Here is a 27,899-nt window from a genome sequence, read left to right as displayed (position 1 = left end):
TTTATTAAAATGCCTCGAGATTTTAATGCCTAGGTTATTTAATAGGAAACCGCAATAGCCGAAGGTATTCGAAAAAAGGTGCCAGAGACATTTAATTTTTAAGCCTAGTGTTAAAACTTTATTATTACTCTTAAACTTATTATAGAGAATTAGGTTATTAATTTTTAATTTAATAGGTAAAATAATATTTATTCGGGACGGATAGAGTACCGGAAAGTAGCTTTCGACCTAAGAATTTTTTAGAAAATAATAATAAGGGTTCTTTCGGTATTAAGAGTATTTAAAGGGTTATTTATTATTTTTAAGAACGTTTTTAAAAACGAACCTTATATGTAAAACTTTAATTAAAGCACGACGGGCTAGAAAGCTTCTAAGTTTAGTCTTAATATTACCTCGAAAGGGATATTAATACAGTTACGAAAGGACGCCTAAAAGATAAGCGTTAAAAAAAAGAGAGAGGAGACCGATACGGAATGCGGAGCATGTTTCGGTAAACACACTTTAATTAATTATTTCTATTTTTTCTCGAATAAAGCTTTTTAGGGATAACGAGCATTAAAACTAATTTAAAAACTTGTAAAATATAATATAAATATATACACGGAGTTAATAAAAAAGTTAAGCGATTAAAGAAGTCGAAAAACTCTTTAAATTAATAATTCGCGCTACGAATAGTCGGTAAAACTAAAGGTTACTTTATTATTTAATAAGTATTTAAAGGAGCCTTTACTGCGGCCACTTACTTTTTAAGGAACTTAGTAATCCTAGACTTAGGGATTATCATCCATATTTTTAACTAGATTAGTCGATTTAACCGATTCCGGTAAACGCACTTAGATAATTAGGTTTATATAAGAGATAACTCGGTTTAAATTATCGGCTACGAAAACGTTAATATTACCGTTAATAGCTTAAAAAAAGAACGATTATGAGATTAATAAACGTGGCTTATTATAAAGACTTTAATTATAACCTAGTATTCTTTAAGCTCTTACGGCTAAAAGGGTATTAATAAAATAATAAGGCTTTAAATAACTGTTTACGCCGAAAAGATAACATAATTATTTATTACTTAGTAAAAAGATTTAATTAGTTTATTATCGAAAATATCCTAGAGTTTTATACCTCGGCAGTTTTTTATACCCGTAAAAATTAAATTAACATTTAAACGAAAAGAGCTTCGAGCTCAGTATTAAATAATAAATAGCACCTTCGATTTAATTATTTTGAACCCGAAGCTATTTTACACTTAACGAATTATTCTCGAGGGGTAAAAATAAAGGGACCTTTTATCGTTTAATATGAGGCATACGGTGTATTAAAAGCGAAACGTTAAATTAAACGATCCCCGAGAATAAATTTAACTAAACTAGGTTATTATATTATAATAGACTTTTATAACTTTAAACTAGACCTTAACGGTAATAAAAGCGTTATATTCGCGATAAATCGATATATAGGGATAATTTAGGATTATTATTTTAAGGATCGAGAAATAATAACTCTTATTATAACTTTTCGCTATTTTATTAAACTCTTTTAAAAGTAATATAGCCTTAAGGTTCGAGTTATAAAATATAATAACGAGATTTTAATTAAAACTTTTAGCGTAATATATTAATTATAAAATTAACACTTTATCCTTTTCGAGCCCTCGGCGCCGTATACTTAGTTATAAAATAAAGCCGCCGAACGCTGGAGGGGTATAATTAAAGAGAAGGCTCGCGCGATAAGAGTAGGTTTAAAGCTCCCGAATTTCTTATAGAAAGAGATTTAGAAATTAGTAGTTTATTTAAATAACCGAATATTTAAATACTCCTTTTATTAGAAAACTTTATATAAAACTTTTTATGTTTATATAGTATATAAAAACGGCAGCTCTAAGGCGAAGAGGTAATTAAACTTAGCGTATTTTAAAGTTTACGGATGTAAAGCTTATACTTTAACGGTTAACGCCCTAAAGAAATTATACCGGCTTAAACGGTTAAACCCGAAGGTATAGATTAAATATCTTATTAAGTATAATTTAATTAATATTTATAGGGTATAAAATCTATTAATTAACGAAATATTCGCCGTTCGCGATGTAATATTTAACGAAAACTTAGTTTTTAATAGCGCTATTTAACGACTACGGGATAATCTTCGAGAAGTTAATTATTAAGCCTTAAGCTAGCTCTTATAATTAACGGCGCTTTTAAAAAGAGGTGACTTAATACTAAGTGTAGCGATTTAAAAAGAAAATAAAAACATATTAACTAGTTTTAATAGTAAAAGAAATAATTTAATAGTTAAGAGTAGTTCGAGCCCGGAAAATTAAATAAGAAAGAAATCCTATTTCTTTAATAAGTAATTACGGACGGAGGGAACGGAAAGGATTAATTATTTTTATATTACGGTAATTTTCGTCCTATTTTTAACCCCCGAGGTATCGCTTACCCGGCCGGCTTCCCTCTTTGCTAATATTATTAAAAGTTTTATTAATAACGGAGATCGTAATCGTATAAGCCTAGAAATAGTCCTGCCCGATCTCCGGTGCGCATTATTAAATAAGGTAAAATCCCTTCCCGTTCGATATATAAGCTAATAGTTTACTGTAACGAACGCTATCTGGGTTCCAAAGGAAACCTAGTAAGACGTACTGGGGTTTTATGTTTGGCAATACGAGAGAGTATCTGAACGTGCGATAGAAGTCCACTTCTATCGATACAATGTGCAATAGCCGTAGGAACAAAGATGACTGAGGTGCGTAGACTTGAGGGTATTCACAATAGGGTCGTTAAGGCTGTTTGCCTCACCAATGGGTTAGATTGATGCTTAGATTAATTACTGAAGTAGAAAGTGTTTATATAAAATACATGAGGAATGTTCATCGTTATATATCCAACTTCTCCTTCACTGATCTCCCTAGATCTCGGGGATCTCGCAGCTCTCGCGAGATCCTGTCGAGCTGACTCTCTGGCTCTTATCGCGATCCCGAGAGTCGTTACGCGTATCTTATCTCCACGTAACCAGTATTATCCTGCTGTGGCTTATCCTTCCCTGGCTGTTTAGTTCGTGCTGTCCAACTCGTGCTGTCCAGTTCGTGCTGTCCAATTCGTGCTGTCCAATTCGTGGTGTTGGTCATCGTCGTAGTTGGCCTTGCTGACCAGTAGGGTCGTGATAACTGGTGGGGTTTCGCTGACTGGTGGGGCTTCGGATTACGCTGGGTCTTTGTGCAGAGGTTTCGGGGTATCGTAAGGCCGTGCCGTAGGGTGGGTTCTGGGCCGCATGGCTGGGCCAGGTCGTAACATTTACGTTTAACGTAAGAAAAGTATCTGTTACTATAAGCTTAGTTAACGGGAAGAACGTAAATAAGGCACGATTTAAGGCACTCTTAAATTAAAAGCCGAGCTAACTTAATAAAATAAAGTTTAGCTTTTTAGTGCTTTCTTTTAATTAAATATTAAAGGTACTATTAAAGGGCATTAAACTTTATAAAAGGTAAATATTAACTCTATTTAAAAATTACCGTAACTTTATAGTACACCTATATAAAACACTTTTTAAAAAAATAAAGAAATAATATTTACTTAGCTACCGAGAAATGAAATTATAGACGGAAATTTCGTTACACTAGGCTTTAAAACACTAAGTATTTAATTATATATAGGTTTACGTATATAAGTTCGATAAGTATAGCCGGTTTATTAAATATAAAGTACGCTTAATTGTACGTAATAACCAGTAAATAATATTTAAATACGAAAATATATATGCGTTAACGTTAGCTGGCCGTTTTTTTCGAGCACTAATAGTTATTACGGCTAAATTCGACTTAGAACTAATCTAATATAATACCGTAAACGCGTTCGTTAACGTTAAAATTAATAAAAACGTTTATATAAGACTACCTTTTAGTTATAAGAAAACAGCTACACTAACTAAATTAAACAAAGCCTTATACGAGCTCCGAAAATTACTATTATTATAGTAAAAGGAGCTTACTTAAACGCTCCTCGAGCTTAGTTTCGTTTAAATCCCCTATAAACCTTGTTATTACTTAAAAAAGAATATATTAATCTTTTTTTACGTTAACGATATCGTTATAATATTTAAAAATCGAGAGAAATATACGGTTAATTAAACGATTATACTCTTAAAGAAGCACTATTAACTTACGGGCGGTAATAAACTTTAATAGTTCCTCGGAATTAACGTTATTCGAAACCGCGCTAAAAAACATATTTAATTATTATAAACCGATTATATTAATAAGATTGCGTAATTATTAAATTAATTACTAGAGCGGTTATTTCGAACTCTTATAGCTTAAAACGAACTCTTATTTTTTAACGGACTTATACGGCTAAGCGAAATTAACTTATATTAAAAAAGATCGGTTCGATTTTATATGCGGCAGTTATTACTCGATTAAATATCGTATTTACCGCCTCTCGCTTATCTAAATTTAATATAAATCCTAAACCGTTATATTATACTATAATAAATCGAGTCTTTTAATACTTTTACTCTATAAAGTATTTCGTATTATAATTAAAAGGATCCGATGACTTTATTATAATAAGCAACGCTTCCTTCGCCGATAATTCACTAAACCGAAAAAGTTTATAAGCGTATATTATAAAACTATTTAGCGGCATTATTAATTAGCGAGCGAATAAATAAAAAACCGTAACTATTTTTATAACGGAAACGGAGTTGTTTTCCTTTGCTTAAACTATTAAAAAAAGGTATTTTATTTTTAAACTATTAAAAGAATTAAGAGTAAAGCTAAATACCTAAAAAATTCGCCTAAAATATAATAATTTATAAATAATACGGCTAGTTTAAAAGAAATTTACGGTTTTAAATACTCGCTTAAAGTATATAAACGTTTATAATTATTAATTAAAGTAAAAAGTTTGTACTAAGACTTTTAAAGTAATATACACCCCGTTAAAGCATATAATTACCGATAGTTTTACGAAAATATTTCCTTACTAAAAACATTAACGATTTATCGAATAAATCGGACTGGTAAATATAAAGGAAAGACTTGAAACTAAATAAAAAAGGAATTTAATTTTAAAAGACTTCGAAGCAGCCGAAGAGTTAATTATTAAAAAAAAACAGATATTACTAGTTATTAACTCGTCTATTTTAAAAGGTTAATAACTAAAGGGGTGTGTTAAATAAAAGGGTTTCTCCGAAAAGCTGGTTTTAAAAAATATAAAAAACCTTAATAAATTACTTATTATAGTAACTCCAGTATACAGAGTTTAGGTTAATGCCTTAAAACCTTAATTAAAAAGGGTATAAATAACCAAGAGAAATCTCTTCTGCAAGGACAGACGGAGGAGAATAGATCACTTTGAACTACACAATATCTGCTTCCATTTGATACACGTGATATCTAACAGATGCCTTCGAACAAACAACGTACGAGGCCACTTCACCAGCAACATGACTATTCTACTTTCGCCTCTTTTATAGCAGCAGATCTCGATAGAAGCACACTCATTTTTAACCGCTTCGACAGGCTAGCAGCGCGGAATCTGCTGATGATGCAGAGCGAACTGCACGAGCTCCAGACGGAGTTGGACATGCTGGATGCTCAAGATAGCCGCAGCAGCGAGTCGAAGGACGCCGCCCGGGATTGGGTGGTGTTCAAGAAGCGTGGCGAGTCAGAGCCGAGACGCATGCAGCTCGTGCAGGAGATACGGAGCTTGATGAGTGATTATAGTAAGACAACCGAGAGTAGCAAGTACTGATGAAGAAGAGTTCCGTATTAATATGTCCGAGTGAACAGGACAGGCGCTGCTGAGCGAGAATCAAATGGCTTCGCTTCCTCTACCGGATCGGCGAACACTGAAGGCTTTTCGATGGCAGCCGTGGAAAGGAGTCCCCTGGATGCCAGGAAGCGAAAGCGCCCTGGGCGGGAATGGCCAATCTATATACGATGACCACAAAGCACTTGTCGCTCTGAAGGTCCCCGACCAGCACGACCGGATGTCGCAGTTTGCAGAGAATCACCTTGGGGGGCTATTCAAGGTAGTGTTATACCGCGGTGTCCTCAAGTAAAACGAGTCCGCTGACCTCGATAACATAGGACAACTCGACAACAAGCCAAGAGGGAGATCCCAACGTTGCTTTCGTATCCGAACGGTCCATTGCCACTTTCGTTTCCTATTTCAGCACGATTCTCGCCGCAGTCCTCTTATTCGGTGCTATACTAATCCTCTACAACGTCCGATCACCCACCGTCAAGCTCGGTCTTGTGGCCCTCTTTACTGTTCTCTTCGCGGCCTCCGCGAGGCTATTGACGAACGCAAGAAGAGCTGAGGTATACGGCACAACAGCAGCGTATGTAAGAGAATCATACCTATGAGCAGTGCTAACTTGTTTGCAGCTATGCCGCTGTATTAGTTGTCTTCATCAGTGGAGAGCTGGGCGGTGGGTCGGAATAGGGGCAACACATCTCATCGAGCTCGGATATGAGTGAGAATAGAATGGCATCTCTCAATCATGTAGGATGCACCTAGATAAGAACGCGAACGCATCTGTCATCTCGCTTCTCTGCTACATCGGCCGTATCTCACAGGATTCTTGGATCCTCCCATATTTGGTTAACTCTATATCTACGCCGCCCACCCAAATCAGGCATGTTAGGGACCAACACGTATTTGTCCAAGTCGTTTAGAAACGAGCACCTTCATACACACGCATCGTATTCTCGAGGCATTCTAGCTACGTCCGCCGGGCAACGAGGGAGAGGCTCTGCCCCGAGTTCGGATGTCGGTCGGTCTACTGGGCTGGACTTGGCCTCTAAACCGAGCCACGTGAAGAACAAGGAGCCCTCTGGCGACTTACGGGCACCGGATGTGTTTCGCATACGCGGTTCTGGTCACGTCCGTTTGTGTACCTGGGAGTTTCCAGCAGCTGCAATCAGAGAGCGTGACAGTCCTGCGGCCGCATAGACGGACGGCCACTCTGCATCGGCCAGGTCACACCACAAACAAACACTGTTCACCCGACAACTGCTTGCTCGCACACAAACACAGAACCTGCGGCAGCTTTCATCAACGCCACGTCAGTGCTCATGGTCAGCCTCTTCGGCGACCCCCATGATACGTCGGATTGAGTCGCATCAGCTGGGCTATTCAAAAAGTAGTGGTAGTATGTACATGTTCATTAGCTAATAAATAAATCTTATAGATTCAGATCTCAGGGATCCCAACTAAACTTCCGCGCATGCAAGGAGCCGCCCCCGCCGTCCCGCAGCGATTTCCTCCGGGCGCTCGAGCCCTCTATATCGTTGGACGTTGCGATCGAGATCTCATCCTCGCGCCGGTAGGGCGCGATGCTCGTGTCGGCCAGCTCGGCGACGAAGGTGGTCGCGGGCATTTCCTGTACGGCGGGCCCGTGGGCCGGCAGCTCCATCCACGGGTGCGCGTGGGGGTCGGCTTCGTGGATGACGGCGGCGTCCATCTCGGTCGGCATGGGGATCGTCGTCATGGAACTCTTCATCTCCTCTTCCTCGTCGTGGGTGGGCACGCCCGCGAACCCAGCCGAGTTGGCGCTCAGGGCCGTGGTCGAGGCGTTGTTGTTATCATCGTTATTGCTGTTGTTGTTGTTGTTGTTGTTGTTGTTGTCGTTGCTGTGGTCTTCTGTCCTCGTCCGCTTGTATTTCGTCCGGTAGTGGTGCCGCCAGTACAGGAAGGCGATGATGCCGAGGAGGAGCGACACCACCGGCACGATGACGCCTATCACTATGACCATCGTAGGGGGGCCGTCGCCCCCTTCGTTTCCGCCCTTGTCGCCATCGTCCGGGCTCGGGCTGTCTCTCGCACTTGTTCCCGTATACGTCGCGCCGGGCACCGTCGGGTCCGTCTCGAGTATGCTCAGGTCCGAGCTCTGCCAGCGCACCTGGATGCCGAAGGCCAGGCCCAGCGTCGTGGTGGTGTAGGTGGCGGTCCCGTCCCGGGTGTAGACGTAGGTCGTCGTCGGGTTGGCGGCCGTGGTGATGCACTTGCGCCACTGCACGTCGGCGTCGGTGCTCGTGTCCTCGAAGCACGAGTAGCCCTCCGGGCAGCAGATGCGCGCCGTCTCGCCCGCGAGGATGGGGCCGCCGTTCCAGGGGTGTCGGTTTGTTCCCGCGCGCGCGGCCGACTCGGGCAGGTAGCAGCCCTCTGTGTAGCCCTGGGGGCAGATGCCGGGCGAGTAGAAGCCGCGCCGGTTGCCGTAGTAGTCGACCCAGTTGCCCGGCATGCAGACGGACGAGGACACGGCCGGGGTGCCGCTGAACGTCCACCAGGGCTGGTGGCAGAAGTCGGGCATGGTAAAGACGGTCGTCAGGGGCCCGGCGCCGCGCGCCGCGCTCGTGATCGGGTCGGCCGTCGTCGCCGTCGCCATGGCTGCGGGTGGCCCGGCCGATTGCCGTCGTGTGGAGATGGGAAGGACGCTCTGTTTCCGGGGAGGAGGGTCGTTCGGTGCCGCGATATTTTCGGTTCGGGTGTGCTGATTACTGCAAATGGCGGCTCCGGGTTGGGTCGAAGATTATGCCGTTAATGGAAAGAGAGTGTGCAGAACAGAAGAGGGATTGCCTGGCTCAGCATCCACTACAGAACAGCAACGAATCCTGGATGGCCATCAGGAATCGGGATGGCCGACGAACCAGGGATGGCCGACGAACCAGGGATCCGGGGGTGGCCCAAGTGCGGCCCACGACAATCGTTCCCTGGGGCATGGGCGAGCGGAAATTTGCCAGGCAATGCCCAGCTTGGCGTATCAGTAAATGCAATGGGTTGGCTGCCAGTTTAACACGTCCAACTGGCCCTTCGCCGTAGTCACGTTCGGTGATGCTAGGATGATGAGGCCTTAAAAAGTATCCTTCCGACTTTTCGTACCGATGACGGGATGAATTATTTTACCCTTTTCAGGGGACGACCATTTGAAATATGCACGACTCAAGGATGAAACATGGCTCCTGGAATCAACCCACTTGCCAGCGCAGGCTAGGTTAGCGCCCAAATTGAACCAGGATCCTGCACGTAATTCATCACCTGCATCGGCGGCGCGGTGGAGCCCCCTGGTTCCCTCAAGAACGCGTAGCCCAAACGTCAGCGGCGCCCGTAGGCGAGGTGGCATTTTCAGAGTCGTGTCAGTCCACGGCGCGTGAACACGTGACCTACCTCGGGCAGCGGCTCTGCACGTCAGACCCGATATAGGACCGGTTGCATCAGGTGCCGGGGGCCCTCTTGCTGGTTGCCGATGACCGGTAGGGCGTCAACATATTGAACCCGTTGACAAGATTATTGCCGTTACTAGACACGTGCTTGTGGCAATAGGAAAGAACGCACTTCTCAGCGCGTATCACTATCATCGCGCAGGGGGTTCTCAGCCGGGTTGTTGGGAACACAGGGGTATCGCGAGTAGTGGGCCCATCTCGCAAGGTGGGCTAGAGGCGTCAAGGGGGAGAACGTGTCTGGCTAGGTATATTTGACCCTAAAGAAGTGTATCCGTTCGACCTGCGATAATGACCGTGTATAGGTGAAGGAAAATAGTAGTAAAAGCATAACGAACGCCAAATCCCGACACCGAGGAAACAACTAAAAGCACACATCCAACAAACCACCCGAACCGAACATGAGAAACCCGGGAGCAAACAATGAAGCAAATCCCTTAGACTAAGCCAGCATGACCTCCTTCGGCATAATATGAATCCTGTTGGTGTGAAAAGTATTCCGGATTCTTGAGGCCACAGGATCGGCTTGGGCATTGGCAATAAGGGGGCGTGGGCCGGGAGGGACGGCATTGGTTGGGCCAGTGTTCTGACTCATGTTGAACTGCAGGAGCCCAGACCGTTCGTCTATTGGCGTGGTGCCGTACGGCACGTTGACGCGCGCCACGATATGGCCCGTTTCGAGGTCGACCTCCTCGACGAAATTGCCGTACAGGAGCGCCTTATAATACGGATCAGGGTCGGGTTCAAAGGACTTCACCTCAAGGTTACCCGTACTGATCCAGATCATGCCTTCGGGAACGTAGGCCATCAGGTCGCAGGTCTCGTTGAAGAGCCGGAATCCGTACGGGTTCGAATGCGGGCGTATGTTGATGCCGTCCCGAGGCCCCACGGGGCCCTCGAGGGAAGATATCACCCCGATCTTCTGCGAGCTCGGAGTGTTACCTCTCATCCCCGGTACATACAGGACGTTTTCCTCTTTGTGGTGGACCACCTCTACTGGACCTGTCAGGTTCCCGAACTGGATGAAGATGCGGTACTCGCCCGCAATGTCCTCAAAAGACAAGTTCTCTCGCCGCCGGGTCGATTCTTGTATCGCGCTCATTCTACCTTTTGTTTTTTGAATAACTTGTTTATTTGACCCTCACTCATTCTCTCCTTAGGGGTAGCCCGTCGTCGTCTTTATACCCGTACAGCTGACCTGTTGAACCCTTTCCTTCACACCGCAATCAAATTCCACCCGCCATTCGAACCAACATAACGCCAGAGGACCCTAGAATTGCAAGCTGCTAGAATATTCCTTGCGAGCTCTGCTTGTGTTTGGCGGGACAGGAATGCGGGTGTATGTTATGTTTGCAGCTTACTGCCTTATTACGATACATGCGGATCTGGCATTGGCCGGAAGCCTCCACACCAGTACAACATCAGCAACGGTGTTTTTAACGGACCGGTTCATTCCGCCACGGCCTGGACATCACCAGAGGTTGATTATAAAATTATAGACTCCCGTAAGACTGTGGATTAGTATATATAGTGCAGGCTAATCCCATCATGTGTCATCTTTAGTTCGTGTTCCAAAGTCAGAGAACACATCAAATGTGTGTGGCATTTCCCCTAGGTGGTTGAAGAATGTGAGTTGTGTAACTGTAGTACATCGAAGTTGGAATGCCGTGCAACGTAAAGCTCCCGCCCAATGCGGAGGAAACGGTCATAAAAGCGCGCCAAATGGGGTAAGCATTGCTCATTACCCCGTGATAATCTCAGCAGTCTGCGCGAACGGATTAGTCCGCGTCTTGCCGTCCATCGCGAGCTTGGTGTAGCAGTAGTTGTTGGCCGAACCCGCGTCTCCGTCGTTGATCCACGAGACGCCCGCGCATCCCGTCCTCTTCACGCACTCCTCCATGCATTGGAGGAACGTGTCCGCCGTGACGCTCTGCAGGTCGCCGCCGTCCCGGGAGAACCCGCAACCGATCTTGAACTTGATATTGCCGTTGTCGGGTAGTGTGTACGTGCTGTTGTTGGCCGAGGGGCAAGTGATCGGACCAGTGCCGCCGGGTGAGGAGATTGCCGAGGGGGATGCGGAGGGGCCGCCTGATGTTGTCGGGGTTGTACCGGACCTGGTTTCCGTTAGCACATCGAAACTTTTCCAAAGGTTTGGCATGGCACATGTATGGAAGAGAACTTACCCGCCGTTGGATTGTGCACTCGTATTCTTGGCCAACTTCCCACTCTGCTGCACCCCCACCACGACGCCCACCGTGATCACGACAACCAGCAACCCGATCAGCAGCGCCGTGAGCCAGAAGCGCTTCTTGCTCATGCCGAGGACCCGGCCCTCCTTGGATTTCGAAGCCGTCGTCGACTCTGCATCCCAATTCTCAGCGTCCGTCCTATTCTTTGCCTTGTTTGTATTGTTGTTCTTGTAGTAGGCCTTGGAGGTGGGGTCGACCACGCGCGGGCCGGCGAGGACTTCCAGGCCCGGCTGCGACGGGTGCTGGTAGGCGGCCACGATGACTTCCTTACCGGGCTCGGGCGGGTGCATCTGGAGCGTCGAGTGCGTGCTGCTGCTGGTGCCGCTCAGCTTGGAGAAGATGCTGGCCTTGGACTGTTTGCGCTTCTTCTCCGAGAGCGGAGAGACTAAGGCGGTGACGGCGGCGGCCGCCGCCTTTCTTGTGCCGCCGGGATGGCCGGCCTCGACGCAGTCCCAGCAGACAGGAACGGTCCCGTCCGAGTGCGGGCACCGGACCGCTGTCGAGGCCGTGGAGGGAGTGGTGACGGCGGCGCTGTTCGGGGCGGTCGGCATTGTTGGTGATGTCTTTGCCGAATGTGTTTCCGACTTGGGTTTCTTGCTACCCATGTTTTTCTTTTCCAAACGTCGTTGTTATTAAGTATGTTCTATTATTAAATAAGAGAAACCGAGACCGTGTCTCATCGCAAACCTATCAGAAATTTGGGGTAGCGATACATCGAAGGGGTCTTTGAGTTTAAGTACAAGGTGGAAAAAAAAGATTGAATAGTACGTAAGTTTACGCAACCCCTGCGTTTAGGAATGAGAATGGGTTGAAGCGCCATTACGGCTGGCTGGAAATCGACAGAAGGCCCATGTCAACGGCCATGGATGGCGTTCTCGGCCTCTTTGAAGGGATATCTTTAGAACAAGGGCTGTTTGGTGGCTGTTCGTCTCCTCGTGGGGAACAGAGGCTATGGCGTCAAGGCGAGCAAAGGGAGACAGACAAGTCTTAGTCGCCGACCTTGCCCCCCGCAAACTCCGCCATCAAGTTCGCAGCGGCTCTGTGCAACCCCCTTGCGCCGATGGCCCGCCTGAATCATTCCTTCGGGTTAAGCGGCTCGCTCGAATCGGTATACCGCCGTTACGGCCGGGGACACAAGCCACAGCTGAACCAGCTAGAAAGCCAGGGATATACAGTTCGGGCTTAGTGAAGCAGCATCTAAGATTGCAGCTCCCATTGCGTCTGCATAGATCGACAGAAAAGGACAGGACATACCCTACATATGCAGTATCAGTAATCGATAATGACCTCTTCTTTCGCTAGTCAGGCGGATGCCATCCAATAGGACGCTGTATTGCTGCCACACAATCTTGGTCAAAACATCAAGCGTGGCCTCAACTGGAAAGCTAATTTGGTCCAGTGGGACAACACCTCCGGCTCGACCACTTTCCGTAAGGCTACGACGTCAGGCATGCCTGCCCTCAAACAGCAACCCTACACAGCTTACCCAGTACCTCCGGGCTGGGCCTATCAAGGAAGGAGGCCCATGCCAGCTCGGGACCGAAGACGATATCGAGATTACCAAAGGAGCTTTTCTATGACGCCTCCGATACAAAGCATATAAGATCTTTGTGTATTCTGGCACGTGCATCCATCTGAAAACACAATCATAACTCCGATTACTTTGAGTAGTTGGCGCTAAGTAACAAAAGAATTATGCTGCCGGCAACAGCTGGCAAATGGACGACCACCCTTACCTACGCAAGTATCGTCGCCTTCATCTCCGACTTCGTCGAGTCTCACGATCATCACACATAATTCCTTCTACAAGGATCGTTGATTACCATATGCCTTAGTCTTGGGACAGGAATAAAACTTATTCCTTGATATGCCCTCACATCCACCATATTGAACGGTCCGGGACTTCACTAGCACGACGAGATCCGCCGCTGGTGGGGTTCACAACATCGATAATTCATAGAGTGAACGCGTCAACCGTGGTACTTCCCGTTTGGTCAATCAGCTATACGAAAGAGGAAGTGTCAGATCCTTTCAAGAAACCCCTACCTCCGTAAGCGAGACCTTACCTCGTCGGGCCGATGATGGTCAGTCCCATGCCTGCCCCTGCTACGACTGCATCATCCCTTCTTCCCTTCAAGGTAACACATGATGGCAACGCCAATGCTCCTGCTCATGGGTGTTTGGCATCGGACAAACTCGTCCCAAGTGACACAGGTGGAAGCAATGCCTCCTTTTCCACTCCGTACACCCAACCTGACAACGAGATAACAATAACCCATAAAGACCCATCCATTTTCTTCCCCCATTAGATATCACCATATTCTCGTTCTTCCTTTCTTGATTACTATACCCCCGGCCTCGTCCTTTCCGGTACTGCCTCGCCTTCGCATGCCTCTTCCAGGTCATCATCTCGGTACTTGGCTGCACGGTATAACCAAAAGCTACACCAGCCAAAGTTGACGGTCGCAACGCCTCCAGCCACGAGAACGAAGATCCCCGTCCGGGGGTCTCGGGCACCGGGCGAGTCCTGACGAAGCGGCGAGGTGACATGCAGAATGAGACCGAGGTTGAACATCACGACTGACCATGCCATCTTCATGACGGGGGTTTGGAAGATGTATATCATCCGTAAGCTTGGAGAAAGTGTCTCGTTATTCCTGTCGTCGCTCCCCTTGCCCGTGATAGTAGTGGTGGTCGTTAGCCGGAGGAGGGTTTGACGGCGGACGTGTTGGCTGCTCATTTCGCTCCCTGGCCCTAGCAGTGTATAGAGTACCGCAGAGTGTTGTCCCGCCGTGATCAAGCTCAGGATGGACAGCACCAGGCTGAAGTACCATGAGGCAAATACGACCCACGTGGAACCGTCCGTCGAATCCCACGATAGCGCTCCGACGTTTGCTGCAGCTGCAAGAGTGCTCTGTGTGGTTGCGTCATCAGTCAATGTTTTACCTCAGGCGCCATATTCTCGAAGACATACAGCCAGTGTCACGAATTTGAGTTCGTGGCTCTTCCCACGGAGAAACATATTTGCCTCTTTTTGAAACCGAGCATCGTCATGCTGGGTCCCGACCATCCTTTTAATAGGGATGATGGTGAAATGGTTCAATGTCCAGTAGTACGGCCAGGATACCGCCCATAACATGATGTTGGTGACCATTGGCCATATGAACGAGCGCAGTCGAGCTTTCGCCGCAACCATTTTGGATCTCAATTGGCTTGAGTTAGGTGTTTGACTGAAGGAAATGAATGAAACACCGGATCGCAATGCGGGGGATAAATACGTATTATGCAGGAATCAACTCATGGCGAACAGGCTGGTTTCAGCGCAGCCTGACCTTGCGGTACCCCTTTTGGTTAACACGCATGTGGCGTTTTCCTTCGCCTTTCCTTTTATTCGATTATCGCCAGTCAGTCGTGGCTCTGCAATCCAATTGGCCCCTGAAGTCATGCAAGATGTCAGCCTCGGGCGTCGACTTCTGGATCAATGCCGCCCAAGCCTACCCAACCCTTCGCTTTGCTGTCAGATTCAGCCAACTTGCGTAAACCCAAGCCTCAGGCAACCCTTGCCCCGCTTTGTCCTGCCGGCTGACCTACCGGCTCTAGGATACTTAGGTATCCATCTCCCACACTTTTCTTTTCCCTTTCCTCCCGCATCCCACCATCATTATCCGGCCTCCTTATTCTCCTCTACTATTGTCTGTAGAGATCGAAAACATGGCGACCGCAAGCGGCAGCGCTACTGCAGTGAGGCCCTGGGATTATATCTACCTCCGGATCACTCCCATCGCCCGCAGCGACGGGGCTTCGGGGAAGTCCATGGCTTCCCTAGTAAAGACGCCTCGCTTCCAACACTGGGCGTTGCAGGTCCGGCGTTATGTCTACGATGTGTCCACCAAGAACAGCACGGACGACAACGACGGCACCCTTTTCTATGACCCCGTTCCCGTCGCGCAGTGGGAAACTCTGCATAACTTGGCTCCGGGAACGGGCATCAAGACGCCGATTGGCGTCACGTTCTTCAATGACCTCACGATTCAGTGGACAGGTACAGTGCAGTTCCGCTTCGATCCCTGGCCTGCTTTAAGTCCCTTCAAATATGTATCGTATGGCCAGTTGGGGCTGACCTCTCACATGGGACATCAGGAATCTCCACCTGGGAGGCCCATTACAGCGTCAATGGTGGCTACAAGGTCCGGGAGCAAAACTGCCAGCACTTCGTCATGACCCTCACCCAACGGATCCAGGCCAACCGCGCGCAGCTCCCCGCCGTGCCCGCATCCGCAATGGCCAGGGTGGAACGTCTCCCGACGCCGCTCTGGCCCTCGGACACGGTGCCCTATGCCAGCCCATCCGACATGAAGAAGAACGTGGACGCGGAGACGACCTGGCCAGACAAGTGGGAAGCGGGTCACCGTGATTCCTTCCGCCCGGGACAGGTGGCGCGTTACGTGGCCATGGGCTACGATATCAAGGATGTCGTGCTTTCGCTGCAGCGACTGGGGTTCAGGCAGGGGGTGCAGCAGTCTATCAGCTCGGAGATGGAGGCGACCATATTACAGGTTCTCAGGGGCGAGATCAGTCTGGATGACCAAGGAAACGTGGAATGAGGAACAAACTTGGATAGAGAAACGATAGCACAAGTCTTAGAGCAACCAATTTCCCATTTCCGGAGTGACATGCAAATTCCATCCGATATGCATAGCCTAGTAGTATTACAAAATCAACGCCAAACATAAACATACCGACACATCTCTGATCATGCCGACTCACTCAAGCCCCTGAAGATCTCAAGTCCCCTTCAGAGCATGCTCGGGAACAAAGTGCGACCCGCCCGCGCACCTGTATCCCGAATCCTGCTTAATCCAGTGGAATCCCGCGGGGCATTTTCCCATCTGCTCCAGCTTCTTCTTAAACGCCTCTTCCTCCTTGCGCTTCCGGTCCTCCTCCAGTAGTTTCCGCACGATCTTCTCCCGGTCGGCATCCGACGCGGCCTTCTTTTTGTCCTCGAGTAAGCGCTGGTACTCGTCCTCCCGGTCCTGCTCGGCTTGCTTGTCGCGCTGGAGCTGCTCCCAGACCGCGTCGCTGACGCCGGCGTCTCGTTGCGCGTCACCGCCACGTCCTCCTGAACCATCATCTACCTTGAATTTCGGCTCGGGGGACGGCGGCGGAGTTTCCTGCTCTTCCTTCTCGCTCTGGACATTTTCCTTATTAATGGCCGTTTTTGTTCCAGTGACGGTACGTGGCGCCGACGAGGTATCTGAAGCTGATGCAGCCTGCAGCAACTCATCGACGACTGACTTCGGCTTGGCGGATTTGCTGCGCGCTATCCGCTCGCAGAGCATGCAGTTGAGCACTGAGAACACAGTTTGTGGGTCAACAGAGAAACGTCTGGTCCGGATACCTTCTTTCGACTGTATTGTCTTGCTAAAGATGGTTTCGGCCAGAGTTTTGACATCGCGAGCGTTTGCCCAGCCCGATTGGCACGACAGTTCCAGGAAAAGCTTTTTGATAACATTGTATAACTCCTCCTCGGTCGTGGTGAGCTGGCTGGTATCGAAAGATACGGGTTTGGTCTTGTTCTTGTGCTTGTTTTCCAGTACTCGCCCCTTGGCAAGGAGCACGCTGGTCATCAACATGACGCACTCCTCCGGGTTGAGGCTCCGGAACATGATCGCCTCGGGGAAGCGCGAAGAGAGGCCCTCGTTGACCGAGGTCAACCGGTCGATGTCCTTCTCGTAGCCAGCAAGGATGATGATAAGTTTTTTGTAGTAAGCTTCCTTGGTCACGCAGTCGACGATCTCGTCGATCGCCTCTTGCGCAAAGTTGCCCTCGGCAAGCCGATACGCCTCGTCGATGAACAGGACCTTTCCTAGCGCCCGGTCAAACATCTTCTTCACGTTGGGTCCCGTCTGCCCCACGAATTGAGCCACGAGGTCGCTGGAAGAAGTCTCCACCACTTCGGCAGTCGATAAGAATCCCATGTCGTAGAACACCTTACCCATCTTCCTTGCCGTTGTCGTCTTCCCAGTGCCCGGTGGGCCCTTGAAGAGGAAGTTGAATGGTATACTCTCCCGGGGATCCATGTCCAACTCCTTCATGACGCGGACGGTTTGCTGATAGCCCTCGAGCAGGGCCACCGTGTCCTCGGCACCCACGGTACCTTCGAATAGCTTCTTGACATTGGTATCAGACATGACCGCCCGGTCGAAGTTTTCGTCAAAGTCACGCGCCTCGAGAAGTTGCCTCGACTTGGCTTCGCCCTTGCTGACCCTCGACTGGTGACGCGATTTGGTCGCATCAAGGATGATGTCGATCTCACCCGCATTGCCGAAGTTGGGGCGGTTGCGGGCGCGGTTGAGCATTTCCACGGCGACGTTCTTTGCCTCTCCTGTTGCGTCAAAGCCCTGCTGCTTCAGCTTAAGATTCAGAATCTGGAGGAGCTGCTGGTCATTGAAATCTTCAAAGTTGAATGCGGACGCCATAGGGAACCGTCGCGCGAGACCGGGGTTGACGTTGTCGAACATGGTCTGCATTTGATCTTTGTAACCCAGAAGCAGAACGCAGCGGTCGTCCCCAGGGACGGACTGCACCTCGGCCACGATGGTGTCGATGACGGCGGTTTTGTATGGGTCATTGGACGAACCCGTCTGGCCATACAGACCGTAGGCCTCGTCGATGACCAAGACCTTGCCCACTGTAGCGGCTAGGATGCCCTTTGCCTTCTGTTCTGATCCTCCTACGACTGCGTCGATGAAGTCTGCCGGTTGCTTTACCACCACTAGAACGGGGTTAGCGATGCGTTATCTCCAGGTTACCAAGCATCCGCTGTGCGGGACTTCTTACCTTCTCCTTTTGATAGTAGCCCAAGATCCACCAGGATCTTCCCATAGAGCTTGGCCACGGTTGTCTTCCCCGTACCGGGATTCCCGAGGAATATCTTGTTCAACGAATACTCCACAAGTGCCTCTTCGGCCAGCTCCCGGTCGTAGTTCTCCGTAGCACTGTCGACCAAAGCTTTGACATTCTGCTTGACGGCATCCAATCCGATCAGTTTGTTCAGCGCCGTCCACCCTTCCGACTTGGCAAGCGCGTCGGCGGGTCTCGGTCCGATGAGGTCGAGCTTGGTGAATAGGAAGTCGTCCGGGGCTGGCTTGTTCTTCTTGCGGCGCTCCCTTCTGAGCCGAGATGCTTGGGCCTTGGAGATCCGGGCCAGGACATTCTCCACCGTCCGCGCGTTGCCGAAGCCCTCCTTGCCCCGACCACGGCCGATCCGTCGAGCTACGATGCGGCAGTATAGACCCGTCGGTCCATCCTCACACTTCATCTGCTTGTTGTAGTGGTTGTCGATCTTGAGCTTCAGGATGTCCAGCAGCTCCTTGTCCGTGTAATCGGCGAACTTCATCTGGGTGGGGAACCGGCTGGGTAGGCCCGGGTTGTGGGCGAGGAAGCTCTCCATCTGCTTGTCATAGCCCGCCAACAGGAAGACGATCTTGCCTGTGAGGTTTTCCACCTCGGCGAGGAGGTAGTCGAGCACCGCCCCGCCGCCGGAGCTATTGCCGGAGGTCAGCTGGTAGGCCTCGTCGATGAAGAAGACGCCGCCGCCACTGTTGAGCATGTTGTCGACCAGCTTCTGGCACCCATTGACCCCGATATTGGCGAGTTTGGCCCCGGTTGTCTCTTCGAAGTTTGATCCGGGGAGGACTCCCAATGATGTGAGGAACCGGGCGTACATCCGGGCCACGGTGGTCTTTCCTGTGCCGGGATTGCCTAGTAGCTGGGACCCAAACCGTTGCTTGCTGAAGTCGACGCCTTGTCGGACCTAAAGCCTGTCAGTCTAATGCCCTCAAAAGTGTAATAGTCACATGTAGCATACCTTTGTGTCGACCTCGCTCTTGATCTCCAAGAACTGGGTCTTCACGTCTTCTAACCCAATCATGCCCATCAACTCGTCCAATGGAGCATTCTGGACTCCTTCGGCCTGCTTTAGGTGTTCCCATTCCTCCTTCGCGTTGACAGGGACGCCAGGAATGTTGGCACCACTGCTGCTCGGCGTGCTGGATTTGGCTTGGGAGGTATCCTTGGAAGACGCCGCAGCTTTCTTCGCAGCCGCAGCTTCCGCCCTTTCCTTTTGCATCTTCTTCACCTCCTCGTACTTTGCCCTAGACTCCTTCGTCGCCTTGAGCTCTCCTCGCTGTTTGGCCAAGGCAGATTTCTCGTCCTCTTCCTCGGCCATGTACTTGATCTTCCGCTTCTCGTGGTCAAGCTCGTCCTGGATCTCCTGTAGCTCCCGGGCGTACGCTTTCTGTCTCTCGAGCCGCTTCCGCTCCAGCTCGAGGTCTCGCTTGATCCGGCGCTCCTGTTCTTCGTCTTCCTTTATGCATTTGTCACAGCGGTCTTTGCGCTTCGAACAGGCCACCTTCCGCTTGTGCTGGCGGTCGCACACCAGGTCAACCCTGGTAGTACACTCGACTTGTTTGTGCGATCGCTCCCGGTGACAACGTCGCTGGCAAACATGCTGACCGCAGTTCAGTTGCACTCCGCTTGACAGTGTTAGTCAGTCGGTGTTCTTTAGGTATGTCCTGGGGGTGTTCAACTTACCAGGACTCGGCACAGCCCCCATCGGGACAGAACTTGGCATAGTCAGCCGGGTGGCGGATTAGTGCTTTGGTCTCGGGGTGTTGCTCGCACTTGACGGGGATCCCATCGTAGAGGTTGTTATTCTCTTTCAGCAGACCGAAGGACTTGGTCCAGAGCGAGGCTCCCTTCTTGCTCTTGGTGAAAGTGTCCATGTTGCCGATCATGATGAGACAGTTCCGCGCTCGCGATATCAGTACATTCAGTCGCTCAGGGGACGACATGAAGCCGATGTCGCCTTGCTCATTGCCACGTGTCAGTGATGCGATCACGATGTCGGACTCCTCGCCTTGGTAGTTGTCTGTAGTTGATGTCAGTATAATGTGCACTTCTTGCACCTGCTGGAATACTCTGGTAGGAAGGGAAAAGAGGCGAAGCTGGGACAGAAGGAAAAAAGAGGAAAACGAAAGCGTTATGTTGGGAATGGCACTCACCGATGGTGGATAGCCGAATCTGTCTCTTCCCGACCTTCGAAGCAGCCTGTGTAATCAGACCAGCCCGAAGAAGCTCCCCCGAATCCAGATCGTTTAGAACTGGATCGTTCTCGTTCTTCAGAGCCTCTCGGAGGAGGCGCAGCTGTCCGAGATAGGGCGTGAGTATCACCATGTCACGGGTGCCGTAACCCTGTTGTGCCAAGTACTTCACGAGGCCGACGACCATTTGGGCTTCAAACTGGTTCTCCTTGCTAGCTTTGGCGGTCGGATCCCGTTTATCGGCGACCGAGTTGTTGGTAGTCTCGGGCTGTTCGTGGTTGAAGAAGACGACTCTGTCCTGCAGGCCTAGTATAGCAGGGCGTTCTGCCGTCTGTGGGCCGTCAAGTAGTCCGGGATACGTCAAGGCACGGGGGAAGAGGGAGATGCTGGGGTGCATGCGGTGCTGCTTCATGAGGGTCTGAAAGGAATGTTCGTGCTCAATCAGCCTTTCGAACATTGACATGTTGAGATTATATCCATCGCCCTTCTCGACCGACAAAGCGTAATTATTGATCTTGGGGCGAAGCTGCTTGTGGTCTCCGATCAGGATCAGCTGTTTGACCGAAGGCGCCAAGGCGGTCAGGATGTGTGCTTCTTGGATCTCACCAGCCTCCTCGACAAGTACAATGTCTGGGTTAGCGGCCCGGATGACGTTGGTGTACATCGCCGCCGCTGTCGTCGTGCAGCCGATGATGCGTTTGGAACGCAGTGTGTCGATATCGCGCTCGTTGAACTGCTCCTGGACCCGTTCATGTACACTGTCCATTTGCCGAGCTACCTCCTCGATGGCCTCGATCTTTTCGAGGTTGATGGCTTTGTACCACTTGTGGTAATACTCGGTGCGCTTGTTGAGGTTCATGTTCCACACTTTATTGCAGTTCGGCGGAACATCTTGGGTGAAGACGCCGGGATTTCCACCACTGCACCAGCGGCGGAACAGATAGTCTTCCTGGATCCCTTTGCCCTTCTTGTCTACTCGTCTCCAGTCTTGGTCAGACGACGGGATCGTAAAGGCTTGGTGGAAGTCGCTGTCGTCGTCTGAAAACTCAAGGTGCTCCATGATCGCGTTGAAAGAGACCGTGGAGTTGACGAGAGCCGAGAACCGAGACTGGAGTTCTATATGAAGCACCGACCATTCCTCTTTCAGCTTATCAATGAAAGCCCAAGCATCGGCCTTTCGTTTGTATGTCGATGTTTGCTTCGATAGTAGAAGTCCCAGTGTGCGGTCCGTATACTTGGATCCGAGACGGACCATCTGGTCCGCCGGGATCTTGGCATCCATCAATTCCTCGAGGAATTGGTCCAGGGCGTGGTTGGTGTAGCTGATGACCAGGATCCGGTCTTTGGAATTGTCATACAGCGACTTCACGATCCACGAGCCAACAAATGACTTGCCAGTCCCTGTATACTCAGTCAGTTAGTATTTGCTGGTTTAGACGTCGTAAGACCATGATAGTAAAAGGGTCATTTGCCTGGAGGACCCTGAATAAGAGCCACCGGATTAGTCAAAGCAGCCATGAATGCCTCGACTTGGGACACATCCACTCGCCGCTTCACATTGCCGATAGTCACATCCGTTCCACCGTCCGGAACATCCTTGAACTTGTTTATGAGATTAATCCGTGCTGCACTTCTCAAAGGAGCGTCGAGTTCGTTGGGCTCTGGCAGATCCAGGAGTAGCTCGTGAAGCGGGAGGTCCGTCATGTTCTGTAATCCCTTCAACACGGGCTCGTATGCAAAGACCGGGGTCTCCACCAGGACGAACTGACAACCACACTGTGTCCGAAGCGCTAGTAGAGCCCGACCAAGAGCCTTGCTGTCAGTGAACTGGAGGCAGACCTCCGGAGGCTGCATACAAAGCAGTTCAACGTCCCGATCGATGAAGGCGAACCCGTAAATGTCCTTGCCACAGACCAGAGCACCGAACGACTGATGCTTCAAGTAGTTCTTGTTGTCCTCAAGAAAGCGCTTGCATTGTGCTCCATTCATGCTCTTCAGCTGACCCAGGCCTTGGCGGCACTCTACCATGAGCGAGCACTTCTTGCCTCTCTTGTCATCTCCGGCATCTAGACCGACAAGACCGAGGTCACTGAGGATCTGCGCCGGGCGACGAGGCTCCTTCTTGCCCACGATGACTTGATAATCTTCGCGGAGCTCCTGCAGCATGTCCTCTCGGAGCAATCTGAACTGGTTGTCCAGGTGCATACTTGCACGTGCTGGAGGCTCTGCTCCGTCTACGTCTCTAGCTCGACGAAGGAAAGGCTTGGCGGAAGCTAGAAACTCGTCCGTAGTTGGCCATAGTGAAATGCTCCGATAGTCGGCAAAATCATTGTCATGTCGACCGCCCGGGGAATAACTTGAGTCGGAAGCCGTGGGCACGGTCTTCAAGTTGATGACCTTCTGGATCTTATATGCCATTGCTCTGACTTCGTGCGAGTCTGACTTCTGTAGCTTTCCGCGAGCCATGACTGCTTTGATGTCGGGCAAGAAGGTGGTTACGGCATCATCTGTCGAGGAAATGATCTCGTGCATGAGCCAGGCGAAGTGATGAAGGTGCTCATGGTCAAGGTCGTCAAGGGACTTGATCAATCCTTGCCACATAGTAGGGGGTCGATCATGACAAGGATGATCTGCCACAGGAGGCGCCCGTCTGCCAATGCCTTAACTGTGGGGACTGAAATGTAGCGGGCGAAGCTGAGGGTAGAGGTCTTGATGAATCCGGGTGATACATCGGCGCGTACACTCGCTCGCACGCAGTCCAGTCCGTGGCTACTTGCGACGATGTTCTCGACAGTCTGGTCAGGAGATCCAACATTCTCGGCGGACTCAAGAAAGAGCTTCGCGTCGCTTGCACTATTGATAGGCCGCTTTCCCTGGATGGATGCCTTGAACAGTCGGGCCAGCTTGAGAGCCCGGCTTGAGGTGGCATCCTGTCCCGTGGTGGGAGTCTGAATGATAGCCATGACTTTGAGATGAGGTATGTGACCAAGACCGGTTGGGGTAACTGGGTTGACAGTAGAGTAGATGCAACGATAGTAGGTTGAATGAGGCAATAATAGAGCAAAGAGGCGTTGCAGGATATTGATAGGCAGCAGGCTATGACAAAAATGAGTTTCTGGTGATGCAATAAAGGATACCACAAGCAGAGAAATCCTCCAGTGACTTGGAGAACGTAAGAGAGAGGGAGCACCAAAGTCTACCTAGTCTTGGTGGGCATATGGTTGACCTCGAGTGACAGCCTCCCGTTTGTACATGGGAGGAGCGACGATGTCGTCCACCCGTTTGACACAGGCTTATCGGTTTCTACGGCATGGCATCTATGATTGGTTGCCGCGTGCATGAAACTTCCCTGCTCTGCTGCACGCTGCGGGAGGCCCATCATGGCGGGAGTCGGGGGTAGGCAAGGCAGCAAGGCAAACTCCAATTTTCCATGGTACCGATGCGGGCACCAACAGAATTGCCAGCACCGCCCCCAACCAGGCCGCATCAGCCGGTCGAGAAATGAGGCCAACGCATAAACCCAAGGCAGATTCGGCCAGGAAACGGCTCGAAGCTTCTGTGCAACTCGAAGCCCAATTTGATCCCAGGACAGACGCGCACCGGCATTCGATGATGAAAGTGGTGAGCCTCTTTGGAAAATGCCAGGCAGCACAGCACCCCCCGGCGAAGTCCATCCCCTTTGACCCAACATCTGATGCCTTCGATATATCAACTCAATAGAGACCCTCTCAGCTTTTAAAGGTCTAGCCTCTCCTCTGTATTCAGTTCAGTGTGTCTCTTTTAGGCAGCTAAGATCACCGCAATGTACTACAACTCTTCGCGTGGCAGCTCCTATTGGCGAGGCGGCGGTCGCTCGCGCGGCGGCAGATATCCTCATGTCACCTCTAGACCCATCATCCCAGATACTCCCGAACATCCCCTTGGTACTTTGGTCAAAGAGCTGCGATCGGTCGACCTTGCTGAGAAAGCCGCGGACCACGAGCAACATGCAACCATCACGGACTGCCAGCTGGTCGCATCCTACAATTGGACCAACAGCCCCTCTCCAACCATGTTGATGCCAGGTAAGTGTTTCCTCCTTCGCTAATTCCAACTTACGATCAGGGACGTTGATTAGAATATGTAAAGGTATGCCACCTCGGTGGAGCCCACTCAAAGAGCCCATCAAGCTACCCGAAGACAGCGGGAACTACTTTCGGGACCGGAACGCTGCCCGGTACCCGACCCATCCCATGGAGCCAGCCGTGGTCGCCGCGCTGACCGAAGCGCCCGATCAGTGTCGCAGCGCCGCAATCGACCTTGTCGCCTGCAGCAGCACGATGGGTAACCTTCTCCGGTTCCTCCGGGGCGAACAGAAGCCGTTCCGCATTCTCGTCGAAGAGGTCGGAGGCACCATGTTCTTCATCCGCCGCGAGAAGTCACCCACGGAGAAGATCCCGGATGTTCGGGGGTTCGGTCATACCTTTCCCGAGCACTACACCACCTGGGACGAGTCGGTCAAATCATCCACCTCCCACCTGCGCCTTCTCAGCTACAGCTTTGGAGGCATACGGTGCTTCGTCCGCTTCGAGGCAGATGGGTATCTGCCGGCGGCCAACGCCTCAAGCAAGAAGAATGCAACTGCCAAGGCCAAGGACCCAGTCGGCCTTGACGACCTGCTGTCCTCGCTCGGATCCACCACGGTCGACACCGGAGAAACAGCCACCTCTACCGGCGGGCTCAAGATCAAGAACGCCGGCGCCAAAGTAGACCAAAGCCAGGTCTTCGACCTCAAGACGCGCAGCTTCCGCCGTAAGGTCAATCAAGACACCCTCAGCGACGAGATGCCTCGGCTCTGGGTCTCGCAGATCCCCAACTTCGTCCTGGCCTACCACACCAACGGTGTCTTTGACGACATCCGGGCCCACAACGTGCGGAGCGAAGTGTCCGCCTGGGAGAAGCTGCAGCTCCCGGTCTTGACTCGGCTTGCGGCACTGCTTCATCATATCCGGGAACTGGTCCGGGACAATCCCGCGCACAAGCTAGAGCTCTGTCACAATGCGGACAGACCAGGTACTCTCCTGATTCGCCAGCAGCTTGCTGATGCGGGCAATGCGCTGTCGGAAGAGGTCAAGGCCCGGTGGCTGTCTGTCAGTGTGGATGGGGAGAAGGCCGGCGGGTCTCCGGGTGACTCCGACACGGACTCGGACAGTGGTATTAGCTTCGGCGTCAATGACGGAGAGGAAGACTTTACGGCTTGCTCGGACGCTTGTGGTTACTGCGGCCACTGCGCTTTGGGCAAGAATGCTTGATGTCATCACGCGGGTTCTTCGCTACACTTAGCTTTATTTGAACTGTAGCAAACAAGAATAACATCCCACCCTTATATTTTCTTGATAAATATTGAAGCATTTAGTACCACAAACTCTGGATAGCGCCCACCCTTTGGAAACCCGGTATACTTGTGTTGGGACTGGATAGCTCTAGCTCGCAACCTTCGGAGCTTGCAGACCCATGTCGCTAGTATCATAGCCATTCTCCTCCAGGTAGTTCCGGAAGCGAACATCCTCGTCCTCAAGATGCGCGGGAGCCTGTAGAATGCATCAGTCAGTTTTGCCGTTTTCCCTTTCTGGGTGGGACTAAGCCGGAGCAGCTTCTCAGGGGAAGTCTAGACTTACATCCGGGATGAGGAACCACACACACAAAGGGTTCCGACGACGGAGATTGCACTTCCAATCAAGAAGATGACCTGCTGGCCCTTGACCTTGTCGTCAAAAGAGGCGAGGGCCTTGCTCAGGGCGGTGGTACCGATGGCGGCACCAGCCTTACCCACTGCGGCGGCGAAGCCGAGGAAGTGGCCACGCAGAGGCGTGGGGAAGGACTCGGACGAGACGAGGAAGTTGCAGTCTCCCGGACCGACAGACAGGAAAGTCTGGAAAAGAGCATAGAAGACGACAAATAACGGAAATACATGCTGCAGCGGGACCATGGCACCCCCAATAACAAATCCGAAAACGCATACAATGGACCAGCCGAGCGCGTAGGTCTGGCGGCGCCCGATCCGGTCCATGAGCAGGGCGCCGATAAACGAACCGGGCAGCGCGAAGAAGTTGATCAGGGCGCTCCAGCCAATGCTCTCGGTCATGGACTGGTTCTTGGAGAAGCCGGTCACGACCGTGGGGGCTAGTAGGTTGAATGGGTAGACGACGAAGTCGTAGAGAAACCAGGCGGAGCAGCAGCCGAGGAGGGCCTTCCAGTAGAACTTGATGGCGAGCCGGTAGGGGACTTTGCGCTGGATGGCGTGCTTTTGGTACTGCTCCGAGTCGGATAGGCGCATGCGGAAGAGGAAGATGGAGAGCGGCAACTGAGTGTCGGGGTCAGTAAAAGGGGGGGGACGTGACGAACTGCTCTTGGAATATTTGCTCACCACAATGCCGATGCCGAAGCAGATTCGCCAGATGCCGTCGCTCGGTTCGCCGCCATAGGCTGCGATCACGATGAGAGAAACAATGCTCGAGGCAACGAAACCGGAGATGATGGCGGCGTTGGTGGAGACGGCCACGAGCATGCCGCGTCGCTTGCGCATCTCCGGGGTACTGTCGGCGCACTCTAAAGCCTGACTGGTGCAAACAGTATACTCTCCACCTATGGAATGAATACCACGGTTAATATTTAAATTCTTCCAGGGCGCCTTTGAAGCGCAACAGGATGGTGACGGAAAGGCGAGACTCCGGAGTATGCCAAGGAGGAAAAAGGGAACTTACCCGCACCCACACCAGCCACACCCCGGCCAATGACCATCATCCAGAACATGCCCTCAACAGTCGTGCCATGTGATACCGTGGCGAGAATGATACCGAAGACGAGGAACAGTGTGGTCAGGATGATGCCGACGCGACGACCGAAGCGGTCAATGCAAAGACCAAAGAACAGCATGCCGAAGACGTCGCCGATCAAGATGGAGTTGGACAACCGCGTCTTGACTTCCGCGGTCATCTGTTTGGGGTACAGCTTGGCCAGAACCGTATTCATGTAGCCGATAATCTGGATGTTGTAGCCGTCGGAGAACAGTGCTACGCCTTGGATCAGGACGTCGATCTTGCCGGCGGGTCGCTGGGTGGCAGGAGCAGTAGCGACCACCAGAGTCGCAACATCTTCCGAGGATGACGAGTTGGTAGTCTCAGAACTGTTGAGAACAGCAACCGCCTTGGGTGCTTCCTCTACTCCGCTCATCATGTTGGCCAGAGACAGGTTGCTGAGGCGAGAGGTGGATGTTTTCCAACGAGATATGGCTCCATGCGGGAGTCTTTCGGAAAGCGGATGTGGCGTCCCTTATATCGT

At 50.6% G+C, this 27,899-nt stretch overlaps 9 protein-coding genes across 9 annotated transcripts; 3 read left to right on the top strand and 6 right to left on the bottom strand.

Moving 5' to 3' along the window:
* Positions 1–5,546: 5,546 nt before the first annotated feature.
* On the top strand, positions 5,547–6,349 carry PG986_014129 (uncharacterized protein; the record flags this gene model as incomplete). Its single annotated transcript, XM_066850351.1, has 3 exons — positions 5,547–5,724; positions 5,792–6,033; positions 6,092–6,349. Coding segments are annotated over 3 exons (678 nt in total), but the record flags the coding sequence as incomplete, so codon positions are not given.
* Positions 6,350–7,206: 857 nt separating this feature from the next.
* Positions 7,207–8,394, bottom strand: PG986_014128 (uncharacterized protein; the record flags this gene model as incomplete). Its single annotated transcript, XM_066850350.1, has 1 exon — positions 7,207–8,394. The coding sequence occupies one exon, from the start codon at positions 8,392–8,394 to the stop codon at positions 7,207–7,209; it is 1,188 nt and encodes a 395-aa protein (XP_066692588.1).
* Positions 8,395–9,668: 1,274 nt separating this feature from the next.
* Positions 9,669–10,328, bottom strand: PG986_014127 (uncharacterized protein; the record flags this gene model as incomplete). The annotated part of the gene is made up of 1 exon (XM_066850349.1): positions 9,669–10,328. One exon carries the CDS (start codon positions 10,326–10,328, stop codon positions 9,669–9,671), a length of 660 nt encoding a protein of 219 aa, XP_066692587.1.
* A 639-nt stretch (positions 10,329–10,967) lies between these two features.
* On the bottom strand, positions 10,968–12,026 carry PG986_014126 (uncharacterized protein; the record flags this gene model as incomplete). Its single annotated transcript, XM_066850348.1, has 2 exons — positions 10,968–11,340; positions 11,410–12,026. The coding sequence occupies 2 exons, from the start codon at positions 12,024–12,026 to the stop codon at positions 10,968–10,970; spliced, it is 990 nt and encodes a 329-aa protein (XP_066692586.1).
* Positions 12,027–13,819: 1,793 nt separating this feature from the next.
* PG986_014125 (uncharacterized protein) lies at positions 13,820–14,671 on the bottom strand (the record flags this gene model as incomplete). Its single annotated transcript, XM_066850347.1, has 2 exons — positions 13,820–14,389; positions 14,450–14,671. The coding sequence occupies 2 exons, from the start codon at positions 14,669–14,671 to the stop codon at positions 13,820–13,822; spliced, it is 792 nt and encodes a 263-aa protein (XP_066692585.1).
* A 515-nt stretch (positions 14,672–15,186) lies between these two features.
* On the top strand, positions 15,187–16,079 carry PG986_014124 (uncharacterized protein; the record flags this gene model as incomplete). Its single annotated transcript, XM_066850346.1, has 2 exons — positions 15,187–15,556; positions 15,616–16,079. The coding sequence occupies 2 exons, from the start codon at positions 15,187–15,189 to the stop codon at positions 16,077–16,079; spliced, it is 834 nt and encodes a 277-aa protein (XP_066692584.1).
* A 180-nt stretch (positions 16,080–16,259) lies between these two features.
* On the bottom strand, positions 16,260–23,542 carry PG986_014123 (ATPase; the record flags this gene model as incomplete). Its single annotated transcript, XM_066850345.1, has 7 exons — positions 16,260–18,250; positions 18,316–19,291; positions 19,346–20,012; positions 20,071–20,407; positions 20,541–21,980; positions 22,061–23,159; positions 23,321–23,542. 7 exons carry the CDS (start codon positions 23,540–23,542, stop codon positions 16,260–16,262), a joined length of 6,732 nt encoding a protein of 2,243 aa, XP_066692583.1.
* An 839-nt stretch (positions 23,543–24,381) lies between these two features.
* PG986_014122 (uncharacterized protein) lies at positions 24,382–25,870 on the top strand (the record flags this gene model as incomplete). Its single annotated transcript, XM_066850344.1, has 2 exons — positions 24,382–24,643; positions 24,708–25,870. The coding sequence occupies 2 exons, from the start codon at positions 24,382–24,384 to the stop codon at positions 25,868–25,870; spliced, it is 1,425 nt and encodes a 474-aa protein (XP_066692582.1).
* Positions 25,871–26,041: 171 nt separating this feature from the next.
* On the bottom strand, positions 26,042–27,794 carry PG986_014121 (glycerophosphoinositol permease 1; the record flags this gene model as incomplete). The annotated part of the gene is made up of 3 exons (XM_066850343.1): positions 26,042–26,149; positions 26,260–27,203; positions 27,323–27,794. The coding sequence occupies 3 exons, from the start codon at positions 27,792–27,794 to the stop codon at positions 26,042–26,044; spliced, it is 1,524 nt and encodes a 507-aa protein (XP_066692581.1).
* Positions 27,795–27,899: the final 105 nt, after the last annotated feature.

Source organism: Apiospora aurea (genome assembly GCF_038362705.1).
Source record: "Apiospora aurea strain CBS 24483 chromosome Unknown utg000010l_segment0_segment0, whole genome shotgun sequence".
Lineage (NCBI taxonomy): Eukaryota > Fungi > Ascomycota > Sordariomycetes > Amphisphaeriales > Apiosporaceae > Apiospora > Apiospora aurea.
Note: the sequence above shows the minus strand (reverse complement) of the source record. Positions and strands in the feature narration are given on the sequence as shown.